This window comes from Mustela erminea, chromosome 19, assembly GCF_009829155.1.
Source record: "Mustela erminea isolate mMusErm1 chromosome 19, mMusErm1.Pri, whole genome shotgun sequence".
Taxonomy (NCBI): domain Eukaryota; kingdom Metazoa; phylum Chordata; class Mammalia; order Carnivora; family Mustelidae; genus Mustela; species Mustela erminea.
In genome coordinates, this window is record NC_045632.1 from 12867242 (window position 1) to 12891501 (window position 24260).

The following is a 24260-nucleotide window of genomic DNA, read 5'->3' on the forward strand; positions in this document are numbered from 1 at the left end:
CTCTGTGATGATTTTGGGATATAGTCTGCTGCCCATCTTTCAGTTCCCTGCAACTGTCTTGAGATAGCTACTCCATAATTCCCTCTAGTCCAGTCTGATCCTGCCCCCGCCTCCACTGCTGCCACAGCATTTTGGGGAGGCTTTTCACCTTGTCTTGCTGGAAAATCTATTTCAATTTGACACATACTGAGGAAGACCTTCCAAGTGCCAGGTTCCATGTAGACTGCTGTGGGCAACCTAACAGATAAAAATCCCGGCCCTCCATTTGATTAAGTTCCATGATGGAGGCAGGGGAGTGATAAATGAAAAATAAGATAAGTAGGTAGAATGTTGAGCTTGCCCAATGGCGATGTATCTCTTATCTTCTATGGAATGGTCTCACTCCTCATGAGAGAGGCAGCAGAAGTGCTGAGTTTCATAGAATCTCTTCCTGTTGCCTTTCTTCCTACTCAGTGCAGGACAGTTCCCCACCAGCCAGATTTTCAAACCAGGAGCCTCACACCACTGTAACTTCACCTTCACACTGTCCTTATATTAAGTGTCTCAGGTCTGATGTACTTTCTCAACATAAATATAAACATGGATTTCTCTCTTCCCATTGAAATGATCTTTGCTCTAATCCCCGTGGGCTCTTTGCTGAACTGGGGTCCTGGGGATTGCTCTGATTCACCAGCCTGGGACTGACACAGGAGGAGAGAACATTAGCCTGGTTCTCTACCACACTTGCAATCCAACAATCTCAGGAAATTAGAAAGTACTAGCAAGCTTGTGTGAGACTCACTCAAGACAAAACTTGGCCAGAATTTATGGGAGACTAATGCTAATCTTGTGTTCTCCCTCAGTGTGAGTGTTGTCACATCTCACTGCAGAAATATTAGTGTGTTTGATTGTGGCCAATTGCTCCCCACCACCAGGGATGTTATCTCATGTGTCGGAGAGCTGAAGCTGGAGCAAAATGGACATGCCATCAGGGATTCAGTTAACAGGAAGATTTTATCCAATCACGTCTGTTAAACGCATCATCGACCCCACACCCTATAAAAGGGAGGAGCCTTAGGCAGTCAGAAAAGCCTGTGGAGATTTTGGCCCAGGAGTACCCAGTTGGAAGGTCAGTCTTCCTGAGTAGGTGAGTTTCCAGAAGAAAAGGGAAATTTCCAGTTTTGTTGCTCCTGTTTTGTGCATGCTTATGTGGGTAAAATCATTGCGGGGAAACATCTAGTTGCAAAAATATGGGGCTTATTCAGGCATTAGGTGTGGTGTGTATCTCAGTTGAATGTGGGCCCCCAAAGGTAGGGTGGCCAGATCAGGTGGAAAGCGGTGTCCTAGAAGGTGAAAGGATTCATTGACGCAGAACGAAATTGATAGAAGTTTACCAAATACACTGCAAGGCAGCCAGCAGCTCCGCAGAGAGACTGCTTGTAATGAATGGGCAATGGGCTGGGGGCTGTTTTTAAAGAAGGAAGGTGGGGAGGTATGGTGACATAAGGAATTTTTCAGTTTTTTTGGTAGCTATTCCTGCTTGTAAGTAGCTCATTGATTAGTTAGGGCCTCTGGATGATTTGAGGTGGGTCACCTGATGGGGATTGCTGTGGTCCTTTCTGCATTCCACTGCTCAAGCCTGTTGCCTAAAAGTGGCCGCTGCTCTGCTGGGGATGGTCTATTCTGACCGATGCTCTGGCTCCATAGGTATTGATGTTGTGGGCTTTGTAAAATCCTGGCCAGATTGAAAGAGTTCTCCATTTGGAAGCATTTTTGTATAGCTGTGTTGTCTTGTTAATTTTGTTTCTTGTAAGACTTTTAAAAAAAGATTGTATTTATTTACTTGCCTGAGAGAGAGCTGGAGCACAAGCAGAGGGGAGGAGCAAAGGGAGAGGGAGAAGCAGACTTCCTGCTAAGCAGGGAGGCGGGTGAGGAACTAGATCCCCAGACCCTGGGATCAAGACTGAGCCACCAGGCGCCCTTCTAGTAAGACATTGTTATGGTATCTTGTTAGAGTGTTGGTCCAGAGTGGATTGGGGTGGGGACAGGGGCCAAGAGTCAAAGGGTAAGTACCAGCCATTCAGCACACCCTTACGAAGGCTTACCTTGTGCTAGGGTCTCTCCATGTGCTTTACATATGTTAACTCATTGAGTTCCAGTGACAACTCTAAAAGCTCGGTGTTTTTAAGAATTCTGTGACCGGGGGCGCCTGGGTGGCTCAGTGGGTTAGGCCTCTGCCTTCGGCTCGGGTCATGGTCTCGGGGTCCTGGGATCGAGTCCCGCATTGGGCTCTCTGCTCAGCGGGGAGCCTGCTTCCCTTCCTCTCTCTCTCTGCCTGCCTCTCTGCCTACTTGTGATCTCTGTCTGTCAAATAAATAAAAAAAATCTTTAAAAAAAAAAAAAAAAAGAATTCTCTGACGGGGCGCTTGGGGGCGCTTGGGTGGCTCAGTCGTTAATCAGGTCATGATCCCAGGGTCCTGGGATCGAGCTCCACATCAGGCTTGCTACTTCAAGGGGAACCCTGCCCCTCCCTCTCCCACTCCCTCTGCTGTGTTCCCTCTTGCTGTGTCTATCTCTGTCAAATAAATAAATAAAATCTTTATTAAAAAAAAAGAATTCTGTGGCAGATGAAGACCTTATTGGTAACTTGCTGGGGCCGAACAGCTTGTTCCACATCAAACCTAGCAGTCGGATTTTGAATTCCAAGTTCTTAATCATGATGCTCTACAGTGGTATCCCTGTGGGATTGAGTACTTGTGACTGTGTGGTCTGTGTGTGCCTGGGGTGGTCCTGAAGAAGAAAACTTGTGGGGAGACACAGATGAAGAGAGCTGCAGGGGGGAGAAAAAGACGAGTGTACCTGGATGTAGACACCTAAGATGGGGGTAGAAGGGTGAGATGGCCGAGGCAAGGCCTCCAGAGACCAGGAAGGACTTAGTACTTTTTCCTGACGGCAAGGGAAAGTAACATAGGGGTGACTTGAGGAGATTAGCATTGTATACCAAAGTCATCTGGATTAGGGAGAGGAAAAAATGTATTCCATTTTCTTCTGTGTGGTTCATCTTTATTTCATTTCTAGATGGGATTGGGATGGCTAATCCTGTCAGACTTACCAGATGAGGATGACACTGAAATATCTTCTAAAAAAACCCAGTTCATTTTCTGTGCCCACGTAATACACCGATTCCTCATCTTTTTGTTTTATAATATGACATTTCTTTTTTGTTTTTTTTTTTAAGATTTTATTTATTTATTTGACATAGATCACAAGCAGGCAGAGAGGCAGGCAGAGAGAAAGGAAGGGAAGCAGGTTCCCCGCCGAGCAGAGAGCCCGATGCGGGGCTCGATCCCAGGACTCTGGGAACATGACCTGAGCTGAAGGCAGAGACTTTAATCCACTGAGCCACCCAGGCACCCCTATAATATGACATTTCTTAAAATGATGTTATTTTTCAGTAATCTCTATACCCAACATGGGGCTCAAACTCACAACCCTTAGATCGAGTTGCATGCTCTACCAACTGAAACAGCCAGGCACCCCAGTAGGAAATTTCTTAAAAATACAGATCCTGGGCGCCTGGGTTGCTCAGTGGGTTAAGCCTCTGCCTTAAGCTCAGGTCACGATATCAGGGTCCTGGGATCGAGCCCAGCATTGGGCTCTCTGCTCTCGGGGGAATCGTTAAAAAAAAAAAAGGTTTATCATCAGTAAGGTTGATTAATTAACCTCATTAACTAAAAGAGGAGTGTCTTTTTATATGCTCTTGTGTAACACTAACATTCTTTCTTTCTTTTTTTAAAAAAGATTTTATTTATTTATTTGACAGGCAGAGATCACAAGTAGGCAGAGAGGCAGGTAGAGAGAGGGGGAGGTAGGCTCCCTGCTGAGCAGAGAGCCAAATGCAGGGCTTGATCTCAGAATCCTGAGATTATGACCAGAGCCCAAGGCAGAGGCTTAACCCACTGAGCCACTGAGGCGCCCACATTATTTCATTCTTAAATGTCTCATAAAATTCACTAATGGAGTAATATGGGCCTGAAATTTATATTTTCTCTTTGTTTTTTAAAATTATTCCAGTGATATAATTAAATACACATTTATTCTATTTTTAGATTGTAGTTTTTTAAAGATTTTATTTATTTATTTGAGAGAGATTGAGGGTAAAGAACAGAGGGAAAGTGAGTGGGAGACGCAGACTCCCCACTGAGCAAGAGCCCTAGGTGGGACTTGATCCCAGGACCCTGAGATCATGACCTGAGCTGAAGGCAGAGGCTTAAACCACTGAGGCCCCCAGGCACCCATAACTTATAGTTTTTAAGGATCCACCACTATCAGTGCTATGCAATATTTGACTATTATTTTAACTAGTAAAATAAGATAAAAAAAAATACATCCAGTATTATTTATAGATGTCCTGATTTTGTTTTGAAACAGATCTCCAGAAACACTGGACTTCACAAACTGAATCCAGGAAGTTGAATCTCTGATAAATATTCCTAAGAATAGATTCATTTCTGTGTGAACCATCTATGGATGACCCTGGATCAAAACACTTTACACCCCGCCAAGGACCTGCTTTCCAAAATGCAGAGGACATTTCTGAGTTCCAGGATGCTTGTCACAACTTATTTCAAAATGGTAATGGCTCCCATGCAAAGCAGGAACTGCAAAAACTCTATAAATCATTTTACTCATGGCTGCAGCCAGAAAAACACAGTAAGGATGAAATCATTTTTCAAGTGGTCCTGGAACAGTTCATGATCAACAGGCACTGGAGTGATCGGTCTACATTGAAGAGGAAATGGGAATCCAGTGGCAGAAACCTGGAGAAATTCATGGAAGATCTGACTGATAGTTCTGTGAAGCTACCTAACCTAGTGAGTAGAAGGTTCTTTTTCCCCTGGAGTGAAGGGCCGAAAGGAGTAAGGAATAAGTAGTCAGTAGGAGGCAGCTGGAAGAGAAAGAAGTTATCGCAGATGCCGTTATTTGTCAGATCACACTCTTCCTCACCAAGGGGAATCTTTAGCAACCAAAGTGAGCAAAAGTAAAGTGTTCTAGCCATTCTTTCAGTGGGATGTAATATACAAACCAACATATTAATTTAGTTCATTGAGATTCGTTGGAGAGGGATGCCTGGGTGGCTCAGTGGTTTAAAGACTCTGTCTTCAGCTCAGGTCATGATCCCCAGGGTCCTGGGATCAAGCCCCACATCAGGCTTTCTGCATGATGGGGAGCCTGCTTCCTCCTCTCTCTCTGCCTGCCTCTCTGCCTACTTGTGATCTCTCTCTCTGTGTCAAATGCATAAATAAAATCTTTAAAAATAAAAGAGAGAGATTCATTGGAGAGATGGTAGAAAAACTCACTGAAAAGTTGTTGGTTGGGCAAAACTTCAAGGATGAGATGAAATGCCTTGACAAGAGCTGGATCTTCCCTCAGAAAACTGTAGTATTCATCTTCTTTATTTTTAAAGATTTAATGTATTTGAGAGAGGGTGTGTTCCCGAGCAGGAGCGAGGGGTGCAGAGAGAGAGGGCGAAGCAGACTCTCCACTGAGCAGGGATCCTGATGTGGGTTCAATCCCCGGACCCTGGGATCATGACCTGAGCAAAAGGCAGATGCTTAATGCCAGAGCCATCCAGGCTCCCCTTCATCTTTTTTCATTAGGAAAGACATATTAGTGAAGAGTATGTAACAGTTATCACTGTTTGTTTATAACAGGTCCATGTCCACATGCAGGGACAGGAAGCCCTCTTTACTGAGAATATGGCTTTAAAAGAAGTAATTGTCCATCTAACAAAACAGCTGTTAATAGGATCCCCAGCAGGGACATCCATGAGGACACCTTCCTGGACTCCCCAAGATACTTCCCTGGAAACAGGACAAGGTGAGTGGGGTAAGCCAAGGTACCAGAGGGATTCATGCGGCTCCTTCTTGGGCACGACTTCACCGAGTCACTTTATCCCCCACAGGAGAGAAAGCTAAAGAAAATGGCGACAACATTTATCCCATAAATGACAGTATTACCAGTCAAAGCAGTCAAATACCTTCCCTTCTCATTATCCGAGAAGAGGACAGTGTTTCTTTGAAGAATCCGCTTAGCTCCAGAAGAGCAGCTCTAGGCACATCCGGGTCCCAGGAAGGGGCCCTGGAAGGACCCTTCTATCAAGATGTCCTTACAGAGGGGGGACCAGGGTTTCTCTCTCAGCCGGTCAAGGTCATCCCTGAGCCTGTTCCTACACACCAGAGAACTGAGGGGAAATCCCCATGTAGGGGACAGCAAGGAGGATGCCGTGAAACACAAAAGTCATACAGATGTGAAAAGTGTCCTAGGTTCTTCAGGTATCTCTCTCAGCTACAAGCCCATCAGAGAAGACATAAGAACGAGAGGACATTTACTTGTGCTGAGTGTGACAAAGGCTTCTTCCAAGCGTCAGACCTACACGTGCATCAGAAGATTCATGCAGGAGAGAAGCCTTTCACGTGCAGCATGTGTGAAAAATCCTTCAGCCACAAAACCAACCTTCTGGCCCATGAGAGAATTCACACAGGAGAGAAGCCCTACGAGTGCTCCCTCTGCCACAGAAGCTACCGCCAGTCATCGACCTACCACCGCCACCTGAAGACTCACCAAAATAGGGCCTCCAGAGGGCTTCCTTCCACACCAGGAGCTTCCTCAGGTGCAGCCCCAGTGGAATGATGTAGAAATACGAATGCAGATGCATGTATTTCCATGGCACTTCCCTGTTTAGAACGTGTCATTTCCTGATTATATTGTTCGTGTACTGTCTTCACTAAAATGTGAGGTGAGGGGGGCGCCTGGGTGGCTCAGTGGGTAAAGCCGCTGCCTTCGGCTCAGGTCATGATCTCAGGGTCCTGGGATCGAGTCCCGCATCGGGCTCTCTGCTCAGCAGGGAGCCTGCTTCCTCCTCTCTCTCTCTCTGCCTGCCTCTCTGCCTACTTGTGATCTCTCTCTGTCAAATAAATAAATAAAAAATCTTTAAAAAAAAAAAAAAGTGAGGTGAGGGAGGAATTTCTCAGTTTGCTCACTAGAGTATCTCATGTGCCTAGAAAGGTGGCTTACAGATTTCAGGTAGCCAACAAAGAGTCTGCTGCATGAATGCACGAATGTGTAATGTTGGTGTTTATTCCTAAAACCCAGCAATGTTCAACCATAGGACACCAAGAGCAGCTCCCAGTGTCAAGGGATGCTTTCCCTCCTGCTCCCCTGTCCTTTCTCCACACTTTAAAAAAAATTTTTTTTATTTGTTTATTTGACAGAGATCACAAGTAGACAGAGAGGCAGGCAGAGGGAAATAGGCTCCCCACTGAGCAGAAAGCCAGATGCAGGGCTCGAGTCCAGGACCCTGAGATCATGACCTGAGCGGAAGGCAGAGGCTTTAACCCACGGAGCCACCCAGGCACCCCTGGAAACTTGTTTTAATTTGGTTATATACACATTTGGATATAAACATGCACAGTTTATTTAATCATCTTTTAATTTTTCTCCCCCTGTATGTAAGGGCGTGTTTTCAAATCAATAAGTAATTTATAGCTAGCATTATGCCAGCCACACCTGCGTTGGGTAAGTATCTGGGGTGTAAAGTTCTTTTTTTCCCCATGCTCCTGGAGGGAGCTCTTCCCACCTACCCCCACCCTAAGCTTTGCTCCTGTCTTTGGTTGATAAGCTGAAAAGGGGCGGGGAGGGGGGCGGGGGGTGCCACTGGCCTCTCCAGGCAGTAGCCACCCCTGGAAAGGCCCCAACCGCAAGATAATCAGCCTTTTCGCCTTTGTTCTTTTTCTTTTCTTTTCCTCTTTTAGCAAAACCTTTTAGAATGGCTCTTATCTGTAGACAGTTAATTGTCGTTCCTCCCCGCGCGCTGACCACTAGACCATCTCTCCCAGCGGTGGGCTCCCTTTCCAGCGTGTCCCGCTCAGCCTCAGAGGGCTGGGACTACAAGCCACCCCGGGAGGGATGCGGGGTAGGGTGCGGGCAGCCAGGACCCTTAGCATGAGTCCGAGAGGACTATGCTGGGAACCTGCATAGTCTCCCTCTCAGCCCTCAGCACGTAGCGGGGTTCCTCCGGGGAGGGGCGCGGCTGGGTGGCTGGAGACCTCCTGAAATCCCCGTTACCAGAGGCGCTCGGAGAAGTATTGCATCTGGGAGCTGGAGGATAATTCCTCCTCCTTGTCGGGATGGCAGCCGGGAGAGCGGTGTCCCGGGTGCTTTGCTGGGCTGGGAACAGGGTCTGTACTTGAACAGGGAGCCTTCCAGGACTGCGCAGACAGTAGGCTCAGTAAACAAGCCGGGCAGTAAATGCTCAAAGGCATCTCTGGGGGCCTTTCCCCAGAGTTCAGAATCGTCCCATTCCCCTTGCAGAGTCTTTAAGGATCCAACAGAGCAGCAGAAATTACACTTGGAGAGGCATATGAAAGTAAAGAATTTATTGTACTCAAAGGTCCTAGAAAACCGAGGCCAGGTGCAGACTCAAGGGGCCAGATGGGAGGAGAGCCCAGGAAGGCGGTTCAACAAGCAGGAGAGGACCAGAGAGAGACAGAGAAACAATAAACACCAACAGGAGTCAGAGATGGGAAAGCAAGGAGGGGAACTTGTGTCAGCGAACAGCCTTCTCACACTGGTGTATTTGGTCTCCTGGTCTTCACAGGCTGTTTGTGGAGATGCTGAAGCATCAGGGAAGTAAAAAGTTTAAAAATTTTTGGCATACTGAGTGTGTCTGTGTGTTTGATTGTTGTGTTTGTGTCCCTAATAGCATCTCTGTAAAAATAGTGAGTAATAAGCATCAGGCTGAAAATCTCCATGCTCTTCTCTTTTGGGCGTGGGTTTGTTAGGGTACAGAGTCAACCACCCCTCAATTAGACAGAGAACACTCTCGATAATGCAAGTCACACAGCGAGGTTTATTTCCAGCTAGCTGGGGTCCAAGTATCTGCCCGGCGCAGCGGGTTTCAACAAGGACCCTGAGCACTCAAAGCCAAGGGTTTATATAGCATTTTTTTAAAACATCCAACTCACAGTAATTTTCCATCACTTCAGAAACCGTACATACTTTTGGTTTCCGCCCCCGTGGTTTAGTAAGATAAGCTCTCTTCAACATCTGGTCCCCCGTGGTGCATCCCCCTAGCCCCCCTGGTGGTTTAAGCTGATTAACTGCTGTGGGGGGTGTTGTAGTGTGGGGTACTTTCTTGGAACTAAAGCAGTGAGGGGGCCCCTGGAACTAAAGCAGGGAGGGGGTCCTAGGAACTAAAGCAAACTAGGAGAAAGTTTAGCCCTTGGGCCTGAGATGGCTGCCCAAGCTAAGATGGCTGTACTTATGCTAACGCACTCTTACATTCCCCCTGTTAGTTGTTCATAATGAGGAATCTTGCTCATTTGTAGGGCAGTCATGGGGGCCCTCAGGAGTGGGCAACTTTTCGTACTGCTGTCTTAAGACTATGAGCTGAACGGTATTAACACAATCTTTTACAAAATTAATAAGCTTATTCAGAATGCAAGGGCCAAAAGTTAGAATGAGCACAAGCAAAACAAATGGGCCAACTAAGGTAGAAACTAGGGTGGTGAACCAGGGAGTCCTATTAAACCAAGCCTCAAACCAGTTCTCCTGTGCTTCCCTCTCCTTCTTTCTCTTGACTAATCCTTCTCTCACCTTAGCCATGGATTCTTTCACTACCCCAGTATGGTCGGCATAAAAGCAGCATTCTTCTCCTAATGTGGCACATAGTCCCCCTTGTTGGAGGAACAACAAATTAAGCCCCCTTCTATTCTGGAGTACTACCTCAGACAAGGAGGTAAGAGATAAAGGAATGGTTAAAGTAGACTTACAGGATCTTGGTAGATCTGCTGGGGTAGGGGGTTGGTCAGGCTAGGATTGTCCTTAGCAAAACCTCAAGGTGAGGGCAGTTAAGTCCCCAGGGGAGAGCCACTCTGTCTGTTTCAGGGGCTTGTCAGTGGGTAAGGAATTTTAATGATTTTCTTCTGCCTCTGTTTCCCACATCAGCTAAACTTGAGGTGGGATGGCCTTAATTTTCTTGGCCTCCACAAGTTCAGGATTCTCTCTTGTGCCTCTGACATTACATTTCCAGCAAGTATCTGTGGCCCATGCAAAGTAGATGCGATGTCATGTCCTATTTAGAGAAGTAGAAGTAATATTAAATAAAAAGTGATAACAAGGTTGCAAAAGTTGGAGAGCAGGAATGACCAGGAATTGTAGGTGCCTGAAGGTCTACATGTGACCCTGATGTGTAAAAAGACATAGAAGTGCTTTGGTAGACTCTGAACTCAGCACTCACTTTGAATCTGTTAAATTTGTTGGAATTTCTAAAGCTTTTGCCCCTCTTAGCCTTTGATTAGTGGTAACTTAGTCTCTAAAGCTTTCACCCCTCTTAGCCTTCTAATTGCTTAATTTCTGGCTAGGAAGCCAGAAAAACTGTGGGGTGGCATTTTCCTATTACTGTCCATGAAAGCGAGACATACCCAGCTTAGTCCCTAATTGTGCCTGCACAAAGACATGAGGTAGGACTTTGTTTCCGTGAATGACTGCAGTTCTTCAATGGCATGTTAATCTAGGATTCACTGAGATTCACAGAATATTTTCAGTTTGCCTATTTTATTTTTAAAAAATTGTAAACTTTTACATACTCTCATTTAATTAAGTTATTTTTAGCTTCTCTTTTTGACATTGCTTATGAAGTACTTGCCATAACTCTTGGAAGAAATACATTTCTAAGTGGTTTATTTATGTGTTCAATACACACCTTTAGAGCAGTGAGTAAACGTGACACCACAGATTCCCTGTTTACATTTACTCTTCCGGCTACTCTAATGTCCTCTTCAACTCTCCCCAAGCTGGTATTGCTCAATGGGCTCATGAATGAAAAAGAATCCCCTTGTGGAGACAATACATTCGAGTGACCAAGGTTCCAACACAGACACATGCTCAGTGGGTTCTCTCATACCTAAATGACTTCTCAAATTCACTGCAGTCTTATAAATTTTTTCACCCTTCCCTGATGTTTCCCCAGAGCTTCCTGCCACTATCTTTAAAGAACTACATAAATACCATCAATAACTCTGTCATTTCTATTTCACTACTGTCTTTCAGAGATAATCTGCTGCTGCCCCTCGGAACAATTTGTTACTTAAACTGTAACCCCTGGAGGATTTTACTAGTTGCCAAGCACATTAAGATATGGCCTTAAAAAATACTGATACTGACAACAAGTCTTTGGGAAGAAGGACGATATATGACCATGAAGCTGGGCAGCTGGGGATGCCCGGCTCACTCAGGGCGGAAGGCCGCCCCTTCACTGAAGCCTTGCAGCCAGGAATGCCTGGCCCGCCCAGGGCAGAACGCCGCCTGCTTCAGGGAAGCCAAGCACCCGGGAACGCCCGGTCAGCTCAGGGTAGAACGAAATCCACCTGCTTCCCTTTTTCATTGTCGCTCCTTTCTCTTCCCAGAAGTGCTCGTTGTTAGTTAGATGAGTCCTTTGAATGTGCTTGGTTAACTATAAACCTTACCCTCCTCCTTGCTTGCCTGCAAGACCTGTCTGTCTAACGTTTGACCTTCATCAATCCTTCTGTTGGCTATTGTTTTCTATCTAATAAAAGTGAGACTGTGGAATTGCTCCTGGCAGCAGTCATCTTCGACTGTTGGCCTCTGCTCCCAGTCTTTTGCAGCTGACTTGTTTGTGCCTAATTTTTCTCTCGTCGCCTACTGGAAGCGGCAATAATCTGAATTCCTCTTGCAGAAATTTCCCTTCAGTAACAGGAGAAATAATCATTTCCCAGCAAGCTGATGGGACCATGCAGTTCAGGCGCTCCCTTCCTCTTGAGATTCAGGTACCCCCTTAATATTGGGATTCTGTGCTACTTTTGCACTTATGCTGAGTGTGAAGTCTGCAGCCACTGTCCCGTACCAAAATAGCATTTGTTGGCGGCGCCTGGTGGCTCAGTTGGTTAAGCTTCTGCTTTCGGCTTGGGCCATGATCCCAAGGTCCTGGGATCAAGCCTCACCTCAGGCTCTCAGCTCAGTGCGGAGTCTGCTTCTCCATCTTCCTCTGTGTTCTCCCTCTCAAATAAAATCTTTTTTTTTTTTTTTAAGTAGCGTTTGTTTAGTTTCTCTCCACTTGAGATACATGTCTGATTGCTGAAAGGAGTTGGATATCTTGGAACATAGGGAAAGAAATACCCTATGGATTAAGCTGTTCCTCAATGGGTAGGACTCAGTCACAATATATAGGCATTTTCTGTGGGACCCAGAGGCGAAGCTTCACCCTTGTGCAGTTGCTTCAGGGCAATCCCACTTCCCTCTTCTATCTTCCTGTCATGAACCTATCTAGTCTTTTCCTCTTGTTTCTGACTGAACATAATTAAACTCAACAACTCACTTCGGACTCTTGAAGTTTCATGGCATGTGAAGTGTAAGGGCCTGGTTGGCCAGAGGGAGCTATTTTGTTGCAGTGAACTTAGATTGACCCTATGCAGTGAAATTAGATTGACCCTGCCCCTCCCAGAGGAATTTAACTTGAGCAAAGCCTAGATACAAGGGCGAGTTAGGCCTGGTGAAGACATCCAATCAGAGGGGCGCGCATATATTTACTGAGGTGAGTCTAAATCCCATTGGCCACCTGTGTGGGGCGGCGGGGCTCAACCACCCCTATAAAGGTTAGTCTGCGAGGCTGGGGAGGCGTAGAAGAGCCAGGAGGAGTAGGAGAGTCGTCAGAGCCAGGAGAGCTGTCAGAGCGCTCTTGTCAGAGCTGTCAGAGCCCTGAGAGCCTCCAGCAGCCCCAGCGCCCTGAGTCGCGGCCTCAGGGAGCAGCCTCGCAGGAGCAGCCCCTATCCAGGTAGCGGCCCTGTCTGGGGAGCAGCCTCATCCAGAGCGGCCATGTTGGTTGTCACCTTTCGTAAGAGACAGCCCTGACAGGTCAGTTTGGTTCTTGATGCTTGGCGTGAAATAAAGCTATGCTTGACCTTCGCTTTGTATCAGTCTCGTTCCTTTGATCACGGACCCCAACACCAGGAACAATAAGATAATGTTTATTCGTGTACAGCTAAGAATGTACATCTTTTATGTTGAAATAACTTAATGGAATATGTCTATTTGTATCAGTAGCCTTGGGGGGCACCTAAAGTACTGGTTTTATGCTCTGGGAGCCTGCTGAGCTTCAGGGGGTTCTGAAATCATGTTCCTAAGAACTTTTTCCACTTGTAGACAGCACCCCTATAAATCTGCGCGAATGCCTTAAGGAAGCCTCCAGAACCTCATTAGACCCTTCGCAGAAGAAGCTCCAAGCCCTTGGGACGGTTCTGGTGAGAACGTTTTCGCCGGGGCTCCTACTACGTTACCCAGAGGGCGGGGCGCTGACGGGCTGCCGGCAAGAGAAGAGTTTTTCTGCGCGTTTGACAGCTCTTGGGGAGGGACTTCCGGCGTCCTCGCTGTGGCGGCGGTTTGGGGCGCTCCTCGCTTTGTTGCGGCACCGTCTGGCAGGTTTGGGACTAACCAGACCGAGAAGGCGCGAGGGGAGAGGCTGCCCCCGCCTCACAGACTGAGTCCCGCGGCAGGCGACGCCACCCGGGCTGCCCAGCGCGGGGGCCAGGACGGGGATCGCCGGCCCGGGTGTCCGCTCTGTCACTGAGTCCGATGGCGGCGGCCGCGCCCAGGGACCCGGCTGAGGTAAACGCTCGTCTCCCGGGGCCTCCCCTTAACCCCCGACCCAGACCCCAAAGGCCCGAGCGCGGGGCGCCTGCTCGCGGCCCTGCGGCCCTGCGGCCCAGGCCCGGGTCTCCGGGACAGGGAGGCGCCGGTGGGCGGGGGCGCGTGTGTGAGCGTCGGCGGGCGGCGGGCGGGAGCGGGCTCCGGGCTGAGGGGCCACGGGGGCGGAGGCTGCAGGGGGCCTGAGAGTGGAGGATTCTGCCCTCAGGGGACGGAGCGTGAGGCGGATCCACGCCTGCGCTGGCAGGCCCAGGTGCGGCTCCTCTGCCCCGAGAGCCATGGGAGCCGTGGATGGTTGTGAAGAGAAGAGGGACGCCGTCTGATTCAGGGTTTTAAAAGTTTTTCCAAGAGCTGCTCAGAGGGAGAACAGGCTGGAGCGACAGTGAGGATACTGAAGCACTGGGAGGTGGGTCCAAGTTACGGAACTGGAAAGAGTAAGTCCAGAGAACTGGAATCCCGAGTTTCTTTAGCCTTTCAGCCCAAGGTCTGGCCTCCGGGGTTGGAGGTTCAAGCCCTCTGAAATGCACCGTGGCTCCCAGCCTCTGTGACGTGCTTCTACCCTCGGGTCCCGAAGCTGCAGTAGCACTTACGGAACCTGCACAGTGAAGTGGAGGGTGTCCCTCCCGCGCTGGTGTGGATCCATACCCCATATCAACTTTGAGATGTGATGTCCGAGGACTCTTCACCCGCTTTTCTGCCGGCCCTTTAGTTTGGGGACGTGGGAGTGATCCAAAGGCCAGGGCGTAATCTAGACTCATTTTGAGTCCAGGCTGAGGATGATACGGAGTTCTTCTGGTCACCAACGGAAAGAGGTGTAGACGCTGACCTCAGAACAGGTACAAGCAAGTGCAAACACTTGCAGTGTGGGAAGAGGGCGCAGCAGGTCTCTGTTCTCTCAGGAACAAAGAGCAGGGGATGGAGTTCCTTTGGCAATGGTTGCCTGAGAAGTCAGGCAGCTGTAATGGATGTAATGGGAGATTTGGAACGGAGGAGGAAGATGGTCTTACCTAGGACTGAATAGGCTCCATCTGGTTGCAGAGTGGAAAACAGACTTTGGGATTGAGGGAGGAGGTAGGGTGACCAGGGAAGAGGCTACTGCTGCGATCCTGCAGGTGAGTCTTCATGGACCAGAGTGCTGGCTGTGGAGGTGGGAAAAGTGTTTGGATTCTGGATCTCTGTTTCCAGAAGGGCTGATTTTGAGGGTGAGACAGAAAGGAAGGAGTCGGATATGACACTAAAGTTTTGGTTTTAGCAGCAAGTAGGGTAGAAGGTAGATCAACTGAGATGGGAAGGTCAGTAGCAGGAGTGATTCTCACTGGCGATATCAGGCTTTGTGTGGGGCCGTGTTAAGATTCTGAGATACTCCAGAGAAAAAATGAGTAGTGGCATCAAGTGGGCAGCTGCACACAGGTCTGGAATCTGGAGTGAGGTTTAGGATGGAGGCATCTGGAAGTGGTGGCTGCTGTGTGCACCAGGGTGGAGCTGAGGGTCCTATTTAGAAAGTGAGAGTCCCCTCACGGCAGTAACGTTATTAGCAGCTCAGAAAGAAGAGTAAGAGTTCCAAGGGCTGGATCTATTTCTTGGGCTCGTGGTTGGGGGCAATGGATATCATAAATACTGAGGTAGGAGAGAAGCACGAAGGGAGTATGTGGAGAGCCTGGTCGTGGCAGGTGGCCAAGACTTCCAAGGGAAGAGTGGACGAGAAATAGATGAGGAGGACTGCTTGAGATAAGATGGGTTTACTACAGTTTTGTGGTGAGCTTTGGTGGGTTCTGGGGCATTTGCCGGTGTGTATGGTCTGGGGCAAGCGTAGCTATCTGTGAAAATCACTGTGCTTGGTATGGCTGCCAGTATGGCTGAGCTTTGAATGAGGTTTTGGTGGAAAGAGGAGGGTTGTGGCTCCTGAAGGGGCAGCAAGTGCAGGACAGAACTGGGAGAGGGGTCATGGGCATCAGAAATTCATGTGTGGTTCCATGTGACTAATGTTGAAGCAAGGATTAGAGACAGGCAGAGAGGCCTTTGCAGCAGCATCCAGGGCTACCCCTGGTGTGGGACCCATCAGAGGTCTGGGGGAGTACTGGATCCTGTTTGAATTTGCCAAGTTCTCTCTGGATGCTGTGTGCCAGGTAGCACGGAGCAAGTCCCGGAAGATGTATATGGTGTGGGGCAGGGAATCGGCAGGGGCTGTGGGGATGCACGTGTTGGGTCTGAGGATGTGAGAGGTGCATGTGCATGTGGAGAGAAGGAGTGGGAATTGATGGTCTTGGGTACTGATACTGGAGACTTAAGGGTGATGGGTGACCCCAAATTTTATTATGAGGCATTATATGGAGGACTCCAGGGAAATTGCCTGTCAGGAAGAGATGCAGCCCTGTAATCCAGTTCCTGAGTGTAGATGGTGTCTCTGCCTGCTTGCCTGCGGTTGCTGAGGGCTGGACACGTTGATTAATAGAACCATGAGGAAAGAGGAATACCAGTGGCATCAGGTCCTGGTTTCTCCTCTAAAGTGGAGAGCTTGGGAAGGGGATGGGTGTGGGATAAATGTGTGGGGTGGATTGTCGGTCCTCAGGAGGGAGGCTGTGATTTCATCTGTCCCCAACATGACAGGACAATGTGACTTTGGAGGATATGGCCATGTACTTCTCCTGGGACGAATGGGGTCTCCTTGATGAGGCTCAGAGACGCCTGTACCATGATGTGATGCTGGAGAACTTGGCACTGATGGCCTCCCTGCGTAAGGCCCTCACACCTCACAGTGTGAGGTAGGTAGCATCACAGTGACCTAGGTAGCAAGTTTGCCTTTCTGCTTTTCCCTAGTGGCTGCTCTGTCCTTCCATCCAGACCATGGGCACTACGACCTTTCCTAGTTCCCTGGGTAGGTGCTATTGTTGCTTGGACTGGACTGTTAGCACTGCCCTCTGCTCTCCCTGATACCTCAACACCTGCAGCCCGGAAGTCTAGCCGCAAAGGATTCTGGGTCGTCCTTCTAGGTAGTCTTGACAGTCAGCTGGATGGATCCCACCTTGCTTGACCCCTTCCTGGCTGGGTGATTTCTGCAGATCCACGGTACATACTTGCTTCAGGTTTTGCTCCCTTCTTCGGATAGCTCTACATGTCTGCATGTGCCGGGAATTGCCATCGTTGAAACAGACACTACTTACGTCTACTGTGCGCTGTTCTTGGAGACCTTTGTGTGAGGTTTTTTGTAACGTTTAGTTTTCTACAATTTGTCATGGCAGGCTGGTATATGTCCTGTCTTAACTTTAGGACTTACATTATCCAAGTCCCATGTAGTTGCTCAACTTGGGTTGTGGGGGAGACTTCTGAACATGTCACAGAATGATACCACTCCTGCCATGGCAGGAGGGGCCAGAAGGGACCTGATCTTGCTGATTGGCAGCTGAGACAGGACATGACGTCAGGGCTGTGTTCACATAATACCAGGAACTTGTTCAAACTAGTGTTTTGGTGCCATTTAAATGGCCACACCTCATTTTCACCTTTTCTTCCCTATTCTTGATACTTGACTAGTTTGTCATTTTTACTCTGACCTCTAGTCCCTGGCTGCTGGCAACTTCTTACATCTATCAGTTACCCATTCCTTTCCACTGCTGCCTTCGCAGTGTTCCCAGCATTGGCTCGTGCATAATAGCTGGTGAACACATATCCCCAGTAGTCCTTGAACACCAGCTACTCACCAGCAGTCATTTTCCTGTTTCTTCATGATACTCACATGTGAGCAACACCCCTCCTGGAGGTCATTCTCAAAGGAGTAAGTCAGAAACTCTGCCTGCTTCTCCTTACTGTGCTGCGTCCCATTCTGATCTACTTTCATCTTGTGATCCTGCTTCTTAGAGAGCCTTTTAAAATCACAGTACTGCAAAGAAGCCCCTTCCTCATCTTGCCTCCCAACTCCTCCATCCTGAGAATAGTCTCATGTATTTATTCTTTGGTATGTCAGGCACATATTTATAATGTGGCTGCCACTTGTCTCCTGAGATAACATGTACATGACTAGCATTTCTGCTTTCAGATTGTTTGTGTGCCAGAGAGATTGAGGAGGCACCTTTCGGACAGAATGTTTCTCTGGGAAGAATGCCACAGATCAGGATCTCAGAGCCAAATCTAACCACCCAGAAGATTCATCTCTGTGAGAAGCATGTTCCTGTCATGAAAGATACTTCATACCTGGATAGGCATCAAGGAACACATCCTGGGCAGAAATCATACACATGTGTGGCATGTGGAAAACAATTCTGTTTCAGTGTAAATCTTCACCAACACCAGAATGAGCACAGTGGGAGAAAACCCAATAGCAAGAACATGGACAGGACTTCCTTTGTGAAGACCTATAGACACCATTCATTAGGGAAGCCTTTCACCTGTGAGGATGTTGAAAAAGACTTCTTGGCCAGTTTGGGACTTCTCCAGCATCAGGCCACTCCCAAAGCAATACTGAGTATACACAGCAGTACTAAGTGTGAGGGGTCCTTTCATAGTGGAAAAGTTCTTACAAATGTGGTGAATGTGGAAAAGCCTTCTGTCGTAAATGTACACTTGTTCAGCACCAAAGAATTCACACTGGAGAAAGACTGCTTGAGTGCAGTGAATGTGGGAAAACCTTCAGCTATAAGCATACATTTGTTCAGCATAAGACAGTCCACACTGGAGAAAAGCCTTCTGATTGCAGTGAATGTGAAAAGGCCTTCAGCTTCAAATATAAACTTGTTCAGCACCTACATACTCACACTAGAGAAAGGCCTTACATGTGTAGTGAATGTAGGAAAACTTTTGGATGCAAATCCAAACTTGTTAGGCACCAGAGAATTCACACAGGAGCACGACCTTATGAGTGTGCTGAATGTGACAAATTCTCCAGACAAAGTTCCAGCCTCTTTCAACATCAGAGAATTCACACTGGAGCAAGGCCTTATGAATGTGACAAATGTGGGAAGTCTTATAGCCAAAGTTCTATCCTCATGCAGCATCAGAGAGTTCACACTGGAGAAAGGCCATATGAGTGCAATGAATATGGGAAATCCTTTAGACAAAGCTCCAGCCTCATTCAACACCGGAGTGTTCACACAGGAGCAAGGCCTTACGAGTGTAGTGAATGTGGGAAATCCTTTAGCCAAAGTTTTAGCCTCATTCTACATCAGAGAATTCACACTGGAGAAAGGCCTTATGAATGCAGTGAATGTGGGAAATCCTTTAGCCAAAACTATAGCCTCATTCAACACCATAAACTTCACACTAGAAAAAGGCATCAGGACTGCAGCCAACCTGAGAAAGTTTTCCGCCGTCTGCTCTGATTCAACACCAAAAACTTAAAGACTCAAATCAGTTTTATGAATCAGTAGATGTGGAAAAACCTTCAGCCAAGATCTAAGCCCATTCAGCATGAAAAAGAAATTCCACATAAGAAAATGGCCTTAAACGTTCAGGAAATATGCTCTTTCTTTGTTCAATGTAACAGCACTAGAGAGCCTCTCTGAGAAGCCATCTACCACACATTCCAGTTACAAGAAGTTTTCAGGAGCTGCATTTCATATTCTGACCTGCTCAGACCTTGCCGGAATTCTCACTGCCAGTGGTGGCAGAAGGTATCTCACCTCTAACACCCAGGAGGTCCTCCTCATGGCATGCGAGTCACCTTAGCATGCTCAGAGAAGACAGATGTTTGTGTTCTTCTGCTCTGTAGTGGAAATCATGGTCTGAACCCCTGGGGTGGGAACCTTTCCTCTGACTAGCTATGGCATGGACCTGATCCACTTTTTGCCACAGAACCCAATCCAGGAACCACTGATATTTTGCAAGTTTTACCCTCTTTGTGGCATTGTTGATCTTATGCCATACTTTTTATGGATTTTCCAGCCTCTAAGTCACTGAGGTGGGACCTGTCTTCCTCACATTTGCTCTGATTTGTGCAATAATAAACATCTTATTAAATCACATTTAATCTTAAGATTTTTATTCATTGTGTGGGGTGGGTTGAAAACATTGGGCTCTGCCATTGTGGAAAAGTGGACAGCTTTCTTGGACATCAAGGAGACTATAATGTCAGAGACTACCTCTCACTATAGTTTTTACCTAATCAGCATTCCTACCTGGTTTAAAAAAGAATTATTTGATGTTTGTCCCTAGTTCCTGGCATAGAACTTCTGAAACCCTTGGGATTTCCTGGATAAGAGTCTTTTGTATGAGGGTGAAATGACTCAAGATGGAGGCCAATAAAGGAACTTCAGGATGGGAGCTGGTGACTAGACATTAGAGAGTTCTAACTGTACGCCCTATCTGTAACTGTCCCTCAGAATAATGTACTGCTTAAGATATAACCCATAAGAAATTATACTAGCCACTAAACATGCTTAGATACAGCCTTAAGAAAAATATGCACTAGCAACAGGCCTCTGAGGGAGAGGATGATAGACGTCCTTGAAGCTGAGCTGCTAAGGACGCAGCTGCTAAGGACGCACGGCCCGCTCAGGCCGGAACGCCACCTGCTTCATTCTCCCGTTACCTCCCCTTCCTGCTCCTGCAGGAGCACCTGCAGCTCATCAGACGATCCTTCTCTTTGGGCTTGCTCACTCTAGATCACGGGCTACAGGACCAGATGTATTTTGCCTTTCTTCTTACTTATCTGCAAGACTCATGGTCAGTGTGTAACCTACTCTGGCTTCTTTGTTGGTTGTTACCGACTTTCCAATAAATATGAGACTAAGGAGTTGTTCGGAGAGACAGTCTTTTCTGCTGTCATCCCCTGCTCCCTTTCTCTTGCAGCTGACTTGTTTGTGCCTCATTCGTCTCCTGTGCGCTGTCGGGAAGCAGCACTATCCTTGATATCTGGGGAGGGGAAGGAGCTAGACATTGGGTTCACTCACCAATGGCCAATGATTTAGTCAATCACGCCTATGGAATGGCCAAAACCCCTAAAAACAGGACTTAACACCAGCCGGCCAGGAGGGGGTGCATACTGATTCCACTGTGACAAGGATTCTTGCTCTTGGGGCTCTTACGGAGCTCACCCTATGTACCTCTTCATCTCTTTGTTGATTTGTGTCCATTTTAGTAAACTATTAGTAAGCATAGCATTTCCCTGAGTTCTGTGAGTTATTGTAGCAAATTATTAAATCTGAGTGGAGACTCGAGGCAACTCCAGATTTATAGTCAACTTGGTAGAAGTGAGGGTAGTCTAGGGACCCCATTTGCGGCTGGCATTTTAAGAGACAGTTGTGGGACTGAGTCCTAACCTGTGGGGTCTGCCAAGTAGCTAGTGTCAGAATTGCATTGAACACCCAGTTGGTGTTGGAATGACACATTTGAAATCAGAAAAGGCTATATACTGCGTAAGGCCTTCTAGGAAAGACTACAGGTATCTGTAGTCCTAATTTGTGGCCTGAATGTCAGGATGTTTGTAGCCCCAAAGATCACCTGGAGGAGGGTACAGCTGCGACAACCAACAATGCTTTTGGTAAAGGCTAGGACAGGGTAATTTCTCCCAGGTGTAGTGATGGGAATCAGCAGCACTTGAATTATGCTTGGACATGACATTATTAAGGCCTGATTGTCTAAAATGAATTAGGAAAATGCAAAGTGCTTAATTTTTCTCTGACTGAAATTATTGAGATACCTGAGTATTAAGACCAGGTTTTTTAAAAGATTTGTTTATTTATTTGAGAGAGCATGTGTACACATGCACATGATTGGGATGAGGGGCAGAGGTAGAGGAAGAAAGAATCCAAGCAGACTCCCCTCTGAGCAAGGAGCCTGACATGGGGCTCAGTCTCAAGACCCTGAGATCATGACCTGAGCCGAAATCAAGAGTTGGACACTTAATATACCACCCAGGCATCCCTTAGAACAAATTTTAAAAGGACTCATCAGGGGTCGGGGGTGCTTGAGAGGCTCAGTCTGTTAAGCATCTGCCTTCAGCTCAGGTCATGATCCTGGGGTCCTGGGGTCCTGGGGTCCTGGGATTGAGCCCTGTGCCTGGCTCCCTGTTCCGCAAGGAGTCCTCTTCTCCTCTTTCTGCTCCTTCCCCACACTTGAGCTCTCTGTCTCTCTCTCTCTCACTTTCAAATAAATGAATAAAATCTTTGGGGGAAAAAAAAAAAGGCCTCATGAGTAATGGAAATGTTACCAACACCAGTGATGGTGACCTCCTCATTGCACAATGTCCACTTACATTTTTATCAGCCCAGAGAATCTTTGCTGCATTCTCCATGTTCCATTTGCTTAGTCATCATCTAAAAAAAAAACAAAAAAAAAACAAAAAAACAACTCACTTGCAAAGCTGAGTTACAATTCTAAGGTGTTTTGTTTATACCCAAAATCTGCGATCTTTGATCTGATATTCAGATGCTAAGGGCTTCTTGAAATGTTATTTTTGCTTTGTACACTAACCCCACTTCAATTCTCATATGGCTTCATGATGTGTCATAGGCTATTTGTAGCAGAATACATAATTCATATTTATGATTCTAATGAGAACTTTCCTTACAGCAAAACCACTAGATCCAACCAATTAGGGAATTGTACTTGCACCTTAGCCCAGTAACCCTTGGCCCAGTGGCACATGGCTGCCATTATAGCATGGAGCATAAGCTGGTCTCAGATAGAGGGAAAAGCCAGATCCACCATCTGGGGTCACAAACACATTCTCTATTTCAGCCGTTTAACTCCCTGTGCTCAACAGTTACTGCTCTAACATTCCACTGTTGCCATTGGCCAAAAAAGACTATTTTGATAGTCTAATTGATTAGCAATTTTGATTACTAATTGGGCTTGTTGCCACCAACTTCAAACCTCCCATTGTTTACTTGGAGAATCTAGACCTCTCTTCTATCCTGAATTGTCCTAATAATTATCTATAAAGAAGTCAGTCCATCTACTCGAAGAGCTGTCACCACTGATCTGTCACTTAGAAGCTTCCCAAATCCTGGTCAAGGACCTTACTTGAATCCTCCAGCTGTCTTCTACTCCTGCAGCCTCTTCCACTCTTCTGTTACTTGCTTGTCCATCTTGGTGTTCCTAGCTCAATATATTCACTAAAATCTCAAGACTGCCAAATCTGTTTTTTACTTTATAAATTTCCTCCAGTATTACTTTTGTCTATGTTAATATTCTGCCACCTTTATACAGAGAATAAAAGATCATTGTTTGATATTGTCTGAAAACATCCTCTGCTTCCTAAAACAAATCTCTTCCGGGCTCCCTGTGTTAAAATGGAAATGATGCCTCCCCCCAAATTTAGCATCAATCCCTCCATCCCACCTATGACTTTACCATGTCTTAGCTTCTGAGGGGTTTTTTTTCTTCATTTATCAAATCTCTTGACTGATAAACCACCCATCACTGACCTTCAGCCTCTTAATTTCCTTGACCAAAAAAATCAATATGGTTTTTGTACTTCATAAAACAACTACCCTTCCCTCTGAGCTAGTACATTTTCTTTTCTGTCATCGCTCTCCCTCACCCTTTATTGCTAAACTTTTATAAGCATGTTCTCTCCTTTTGTTTCTATTACTTCAATTCCTATGTAGTTCTCTACTCATTTGTATAAAGTTTCTGTCTTTACAACTTTGTCACCATTAATGAACTTAAAAATACAATAATGACATCGAAAGTTTTCCTTAAAGTTTCTTTCAGCAGCTTTTGCACCATGAGGTTTTTGTTGCTGCTGCTGTTTTGTATTCTTAACTGAACACGCTGGCTTAAACAACAAAAACCCTCCTCTTAGTATTGTAATGAATCTGAGCCCAGTCTGCAGTTATTTCTCCACAATCTGTCTACATTCTACTGGTGATCTTCCACAGTGGCACGGTTGTAAATATTACACACTCAGAACTTGAAAGTGTGTGTCTCTGTGTAAAAGTCCTGATCCTCTTATCTAATGATCTTCTTGTAGCCCGTTCCTGGGCATCTGATAGACATCACAGACTCAACACCTTTAAACTCCTCCTGAGCTTCCTTTAAAAAAATTTTTTTAAATAAATCTTATTTTTTAAAATATTTTATTTATTTATTTGATACAGAGATAGCAAGCACAAGTCGGCAGAGCAGCAGGCAGAGGGAGAGGAAGAAGCAGGCTGTCTGCTGAGAAGGGAGGCCGTTGCGGAGCTCAATCCCAGGTCCCTGGGATCGTGACCTGAGCCGAAGGCAGACACTTCGCAACTGAGCCACCCAGGCACCCCTATCTTATTTTTTTAGAGAAGTTTTGGATTCACAGCAAAATTGATAGCAAGTAGGATACCTGGGTGGAGCAGCTGCTTTCGGCTCAGGTTATGATCCCAAACTGGGATCAAGTCCCCACATCGGGCTTCTTACTGGGAGCCTGCTTTTCCTTCTGCCTGCTGCTCCCCCTGCTTGTTGTCTCTTTCTCTCTGACAAGTAAAAAAAATCTTGAAAAACAACAACAACAACAACTGACGGCAAGATACAGAGATTTCCCATATATCCCATGCCTTCACATATGTATAGTCTCTCTCCTTATCAACAGTCCCCTCTACAGTGGTACATTTGTTATAATTGATGAACCTACAATGACTTGTTATCATCCA

The 24260-nt window shown here is 46.7% G+C and overlaps 1 protein-coding gene and 1 pseudogene across 1 annotated transcript; both read left to right on the forward strand.

Annotated features, from left to right (window-relative positions):
- The first annotated feature begins 2857 nt into the window (after nt 1–2857).
- LOC116580113 (zinc finger and SCAN domain-containing protein 4-like) lies at nt 2858–16898 on the forward strand. The gene is made up of 7 exons (XM_032326151.1): nt 2858–2871; nt 4478–4853; nt 5694–5859; nt 5945–6652; nt 13707–13954; nt 16309–16463; nt 16808–16898. Exons 1-7 carry the CDS (start codon nt 2858–2860, stop codon nt 16896–16898), a joined length of 1758 nt encoding a protein of 585 aa, XP_032182042.1.
- On the forward strand, nt 13381–19648 carry LOC116579405 (annotated as a pseudogene).
- Nucleotides 19649–24260: the final 4612 nt, after the last annotated feature.

What these genes read in the sequence shown, in the direction of transcription:
- LOC116580113 (XM_032326151.1), top strand. An exon ending in CTGTGAAGCTACCTAACCTA is followed by an intron (nt 4,854 to 5,693) that starts GTGAGTAGAAGG and finishes TGTTTATAACAG; the next exon opens with GTCCATGTCCACATGCAGGG. An exon ending in CTCACACCTCACAGTGTGAG is followed by an intron (nt 16,464 to 16,807) that starts GTAGGTAGCATC and finishes TTCTTCGGATAG; the next exon opens with CTCTACATGTCTGCATGTGC.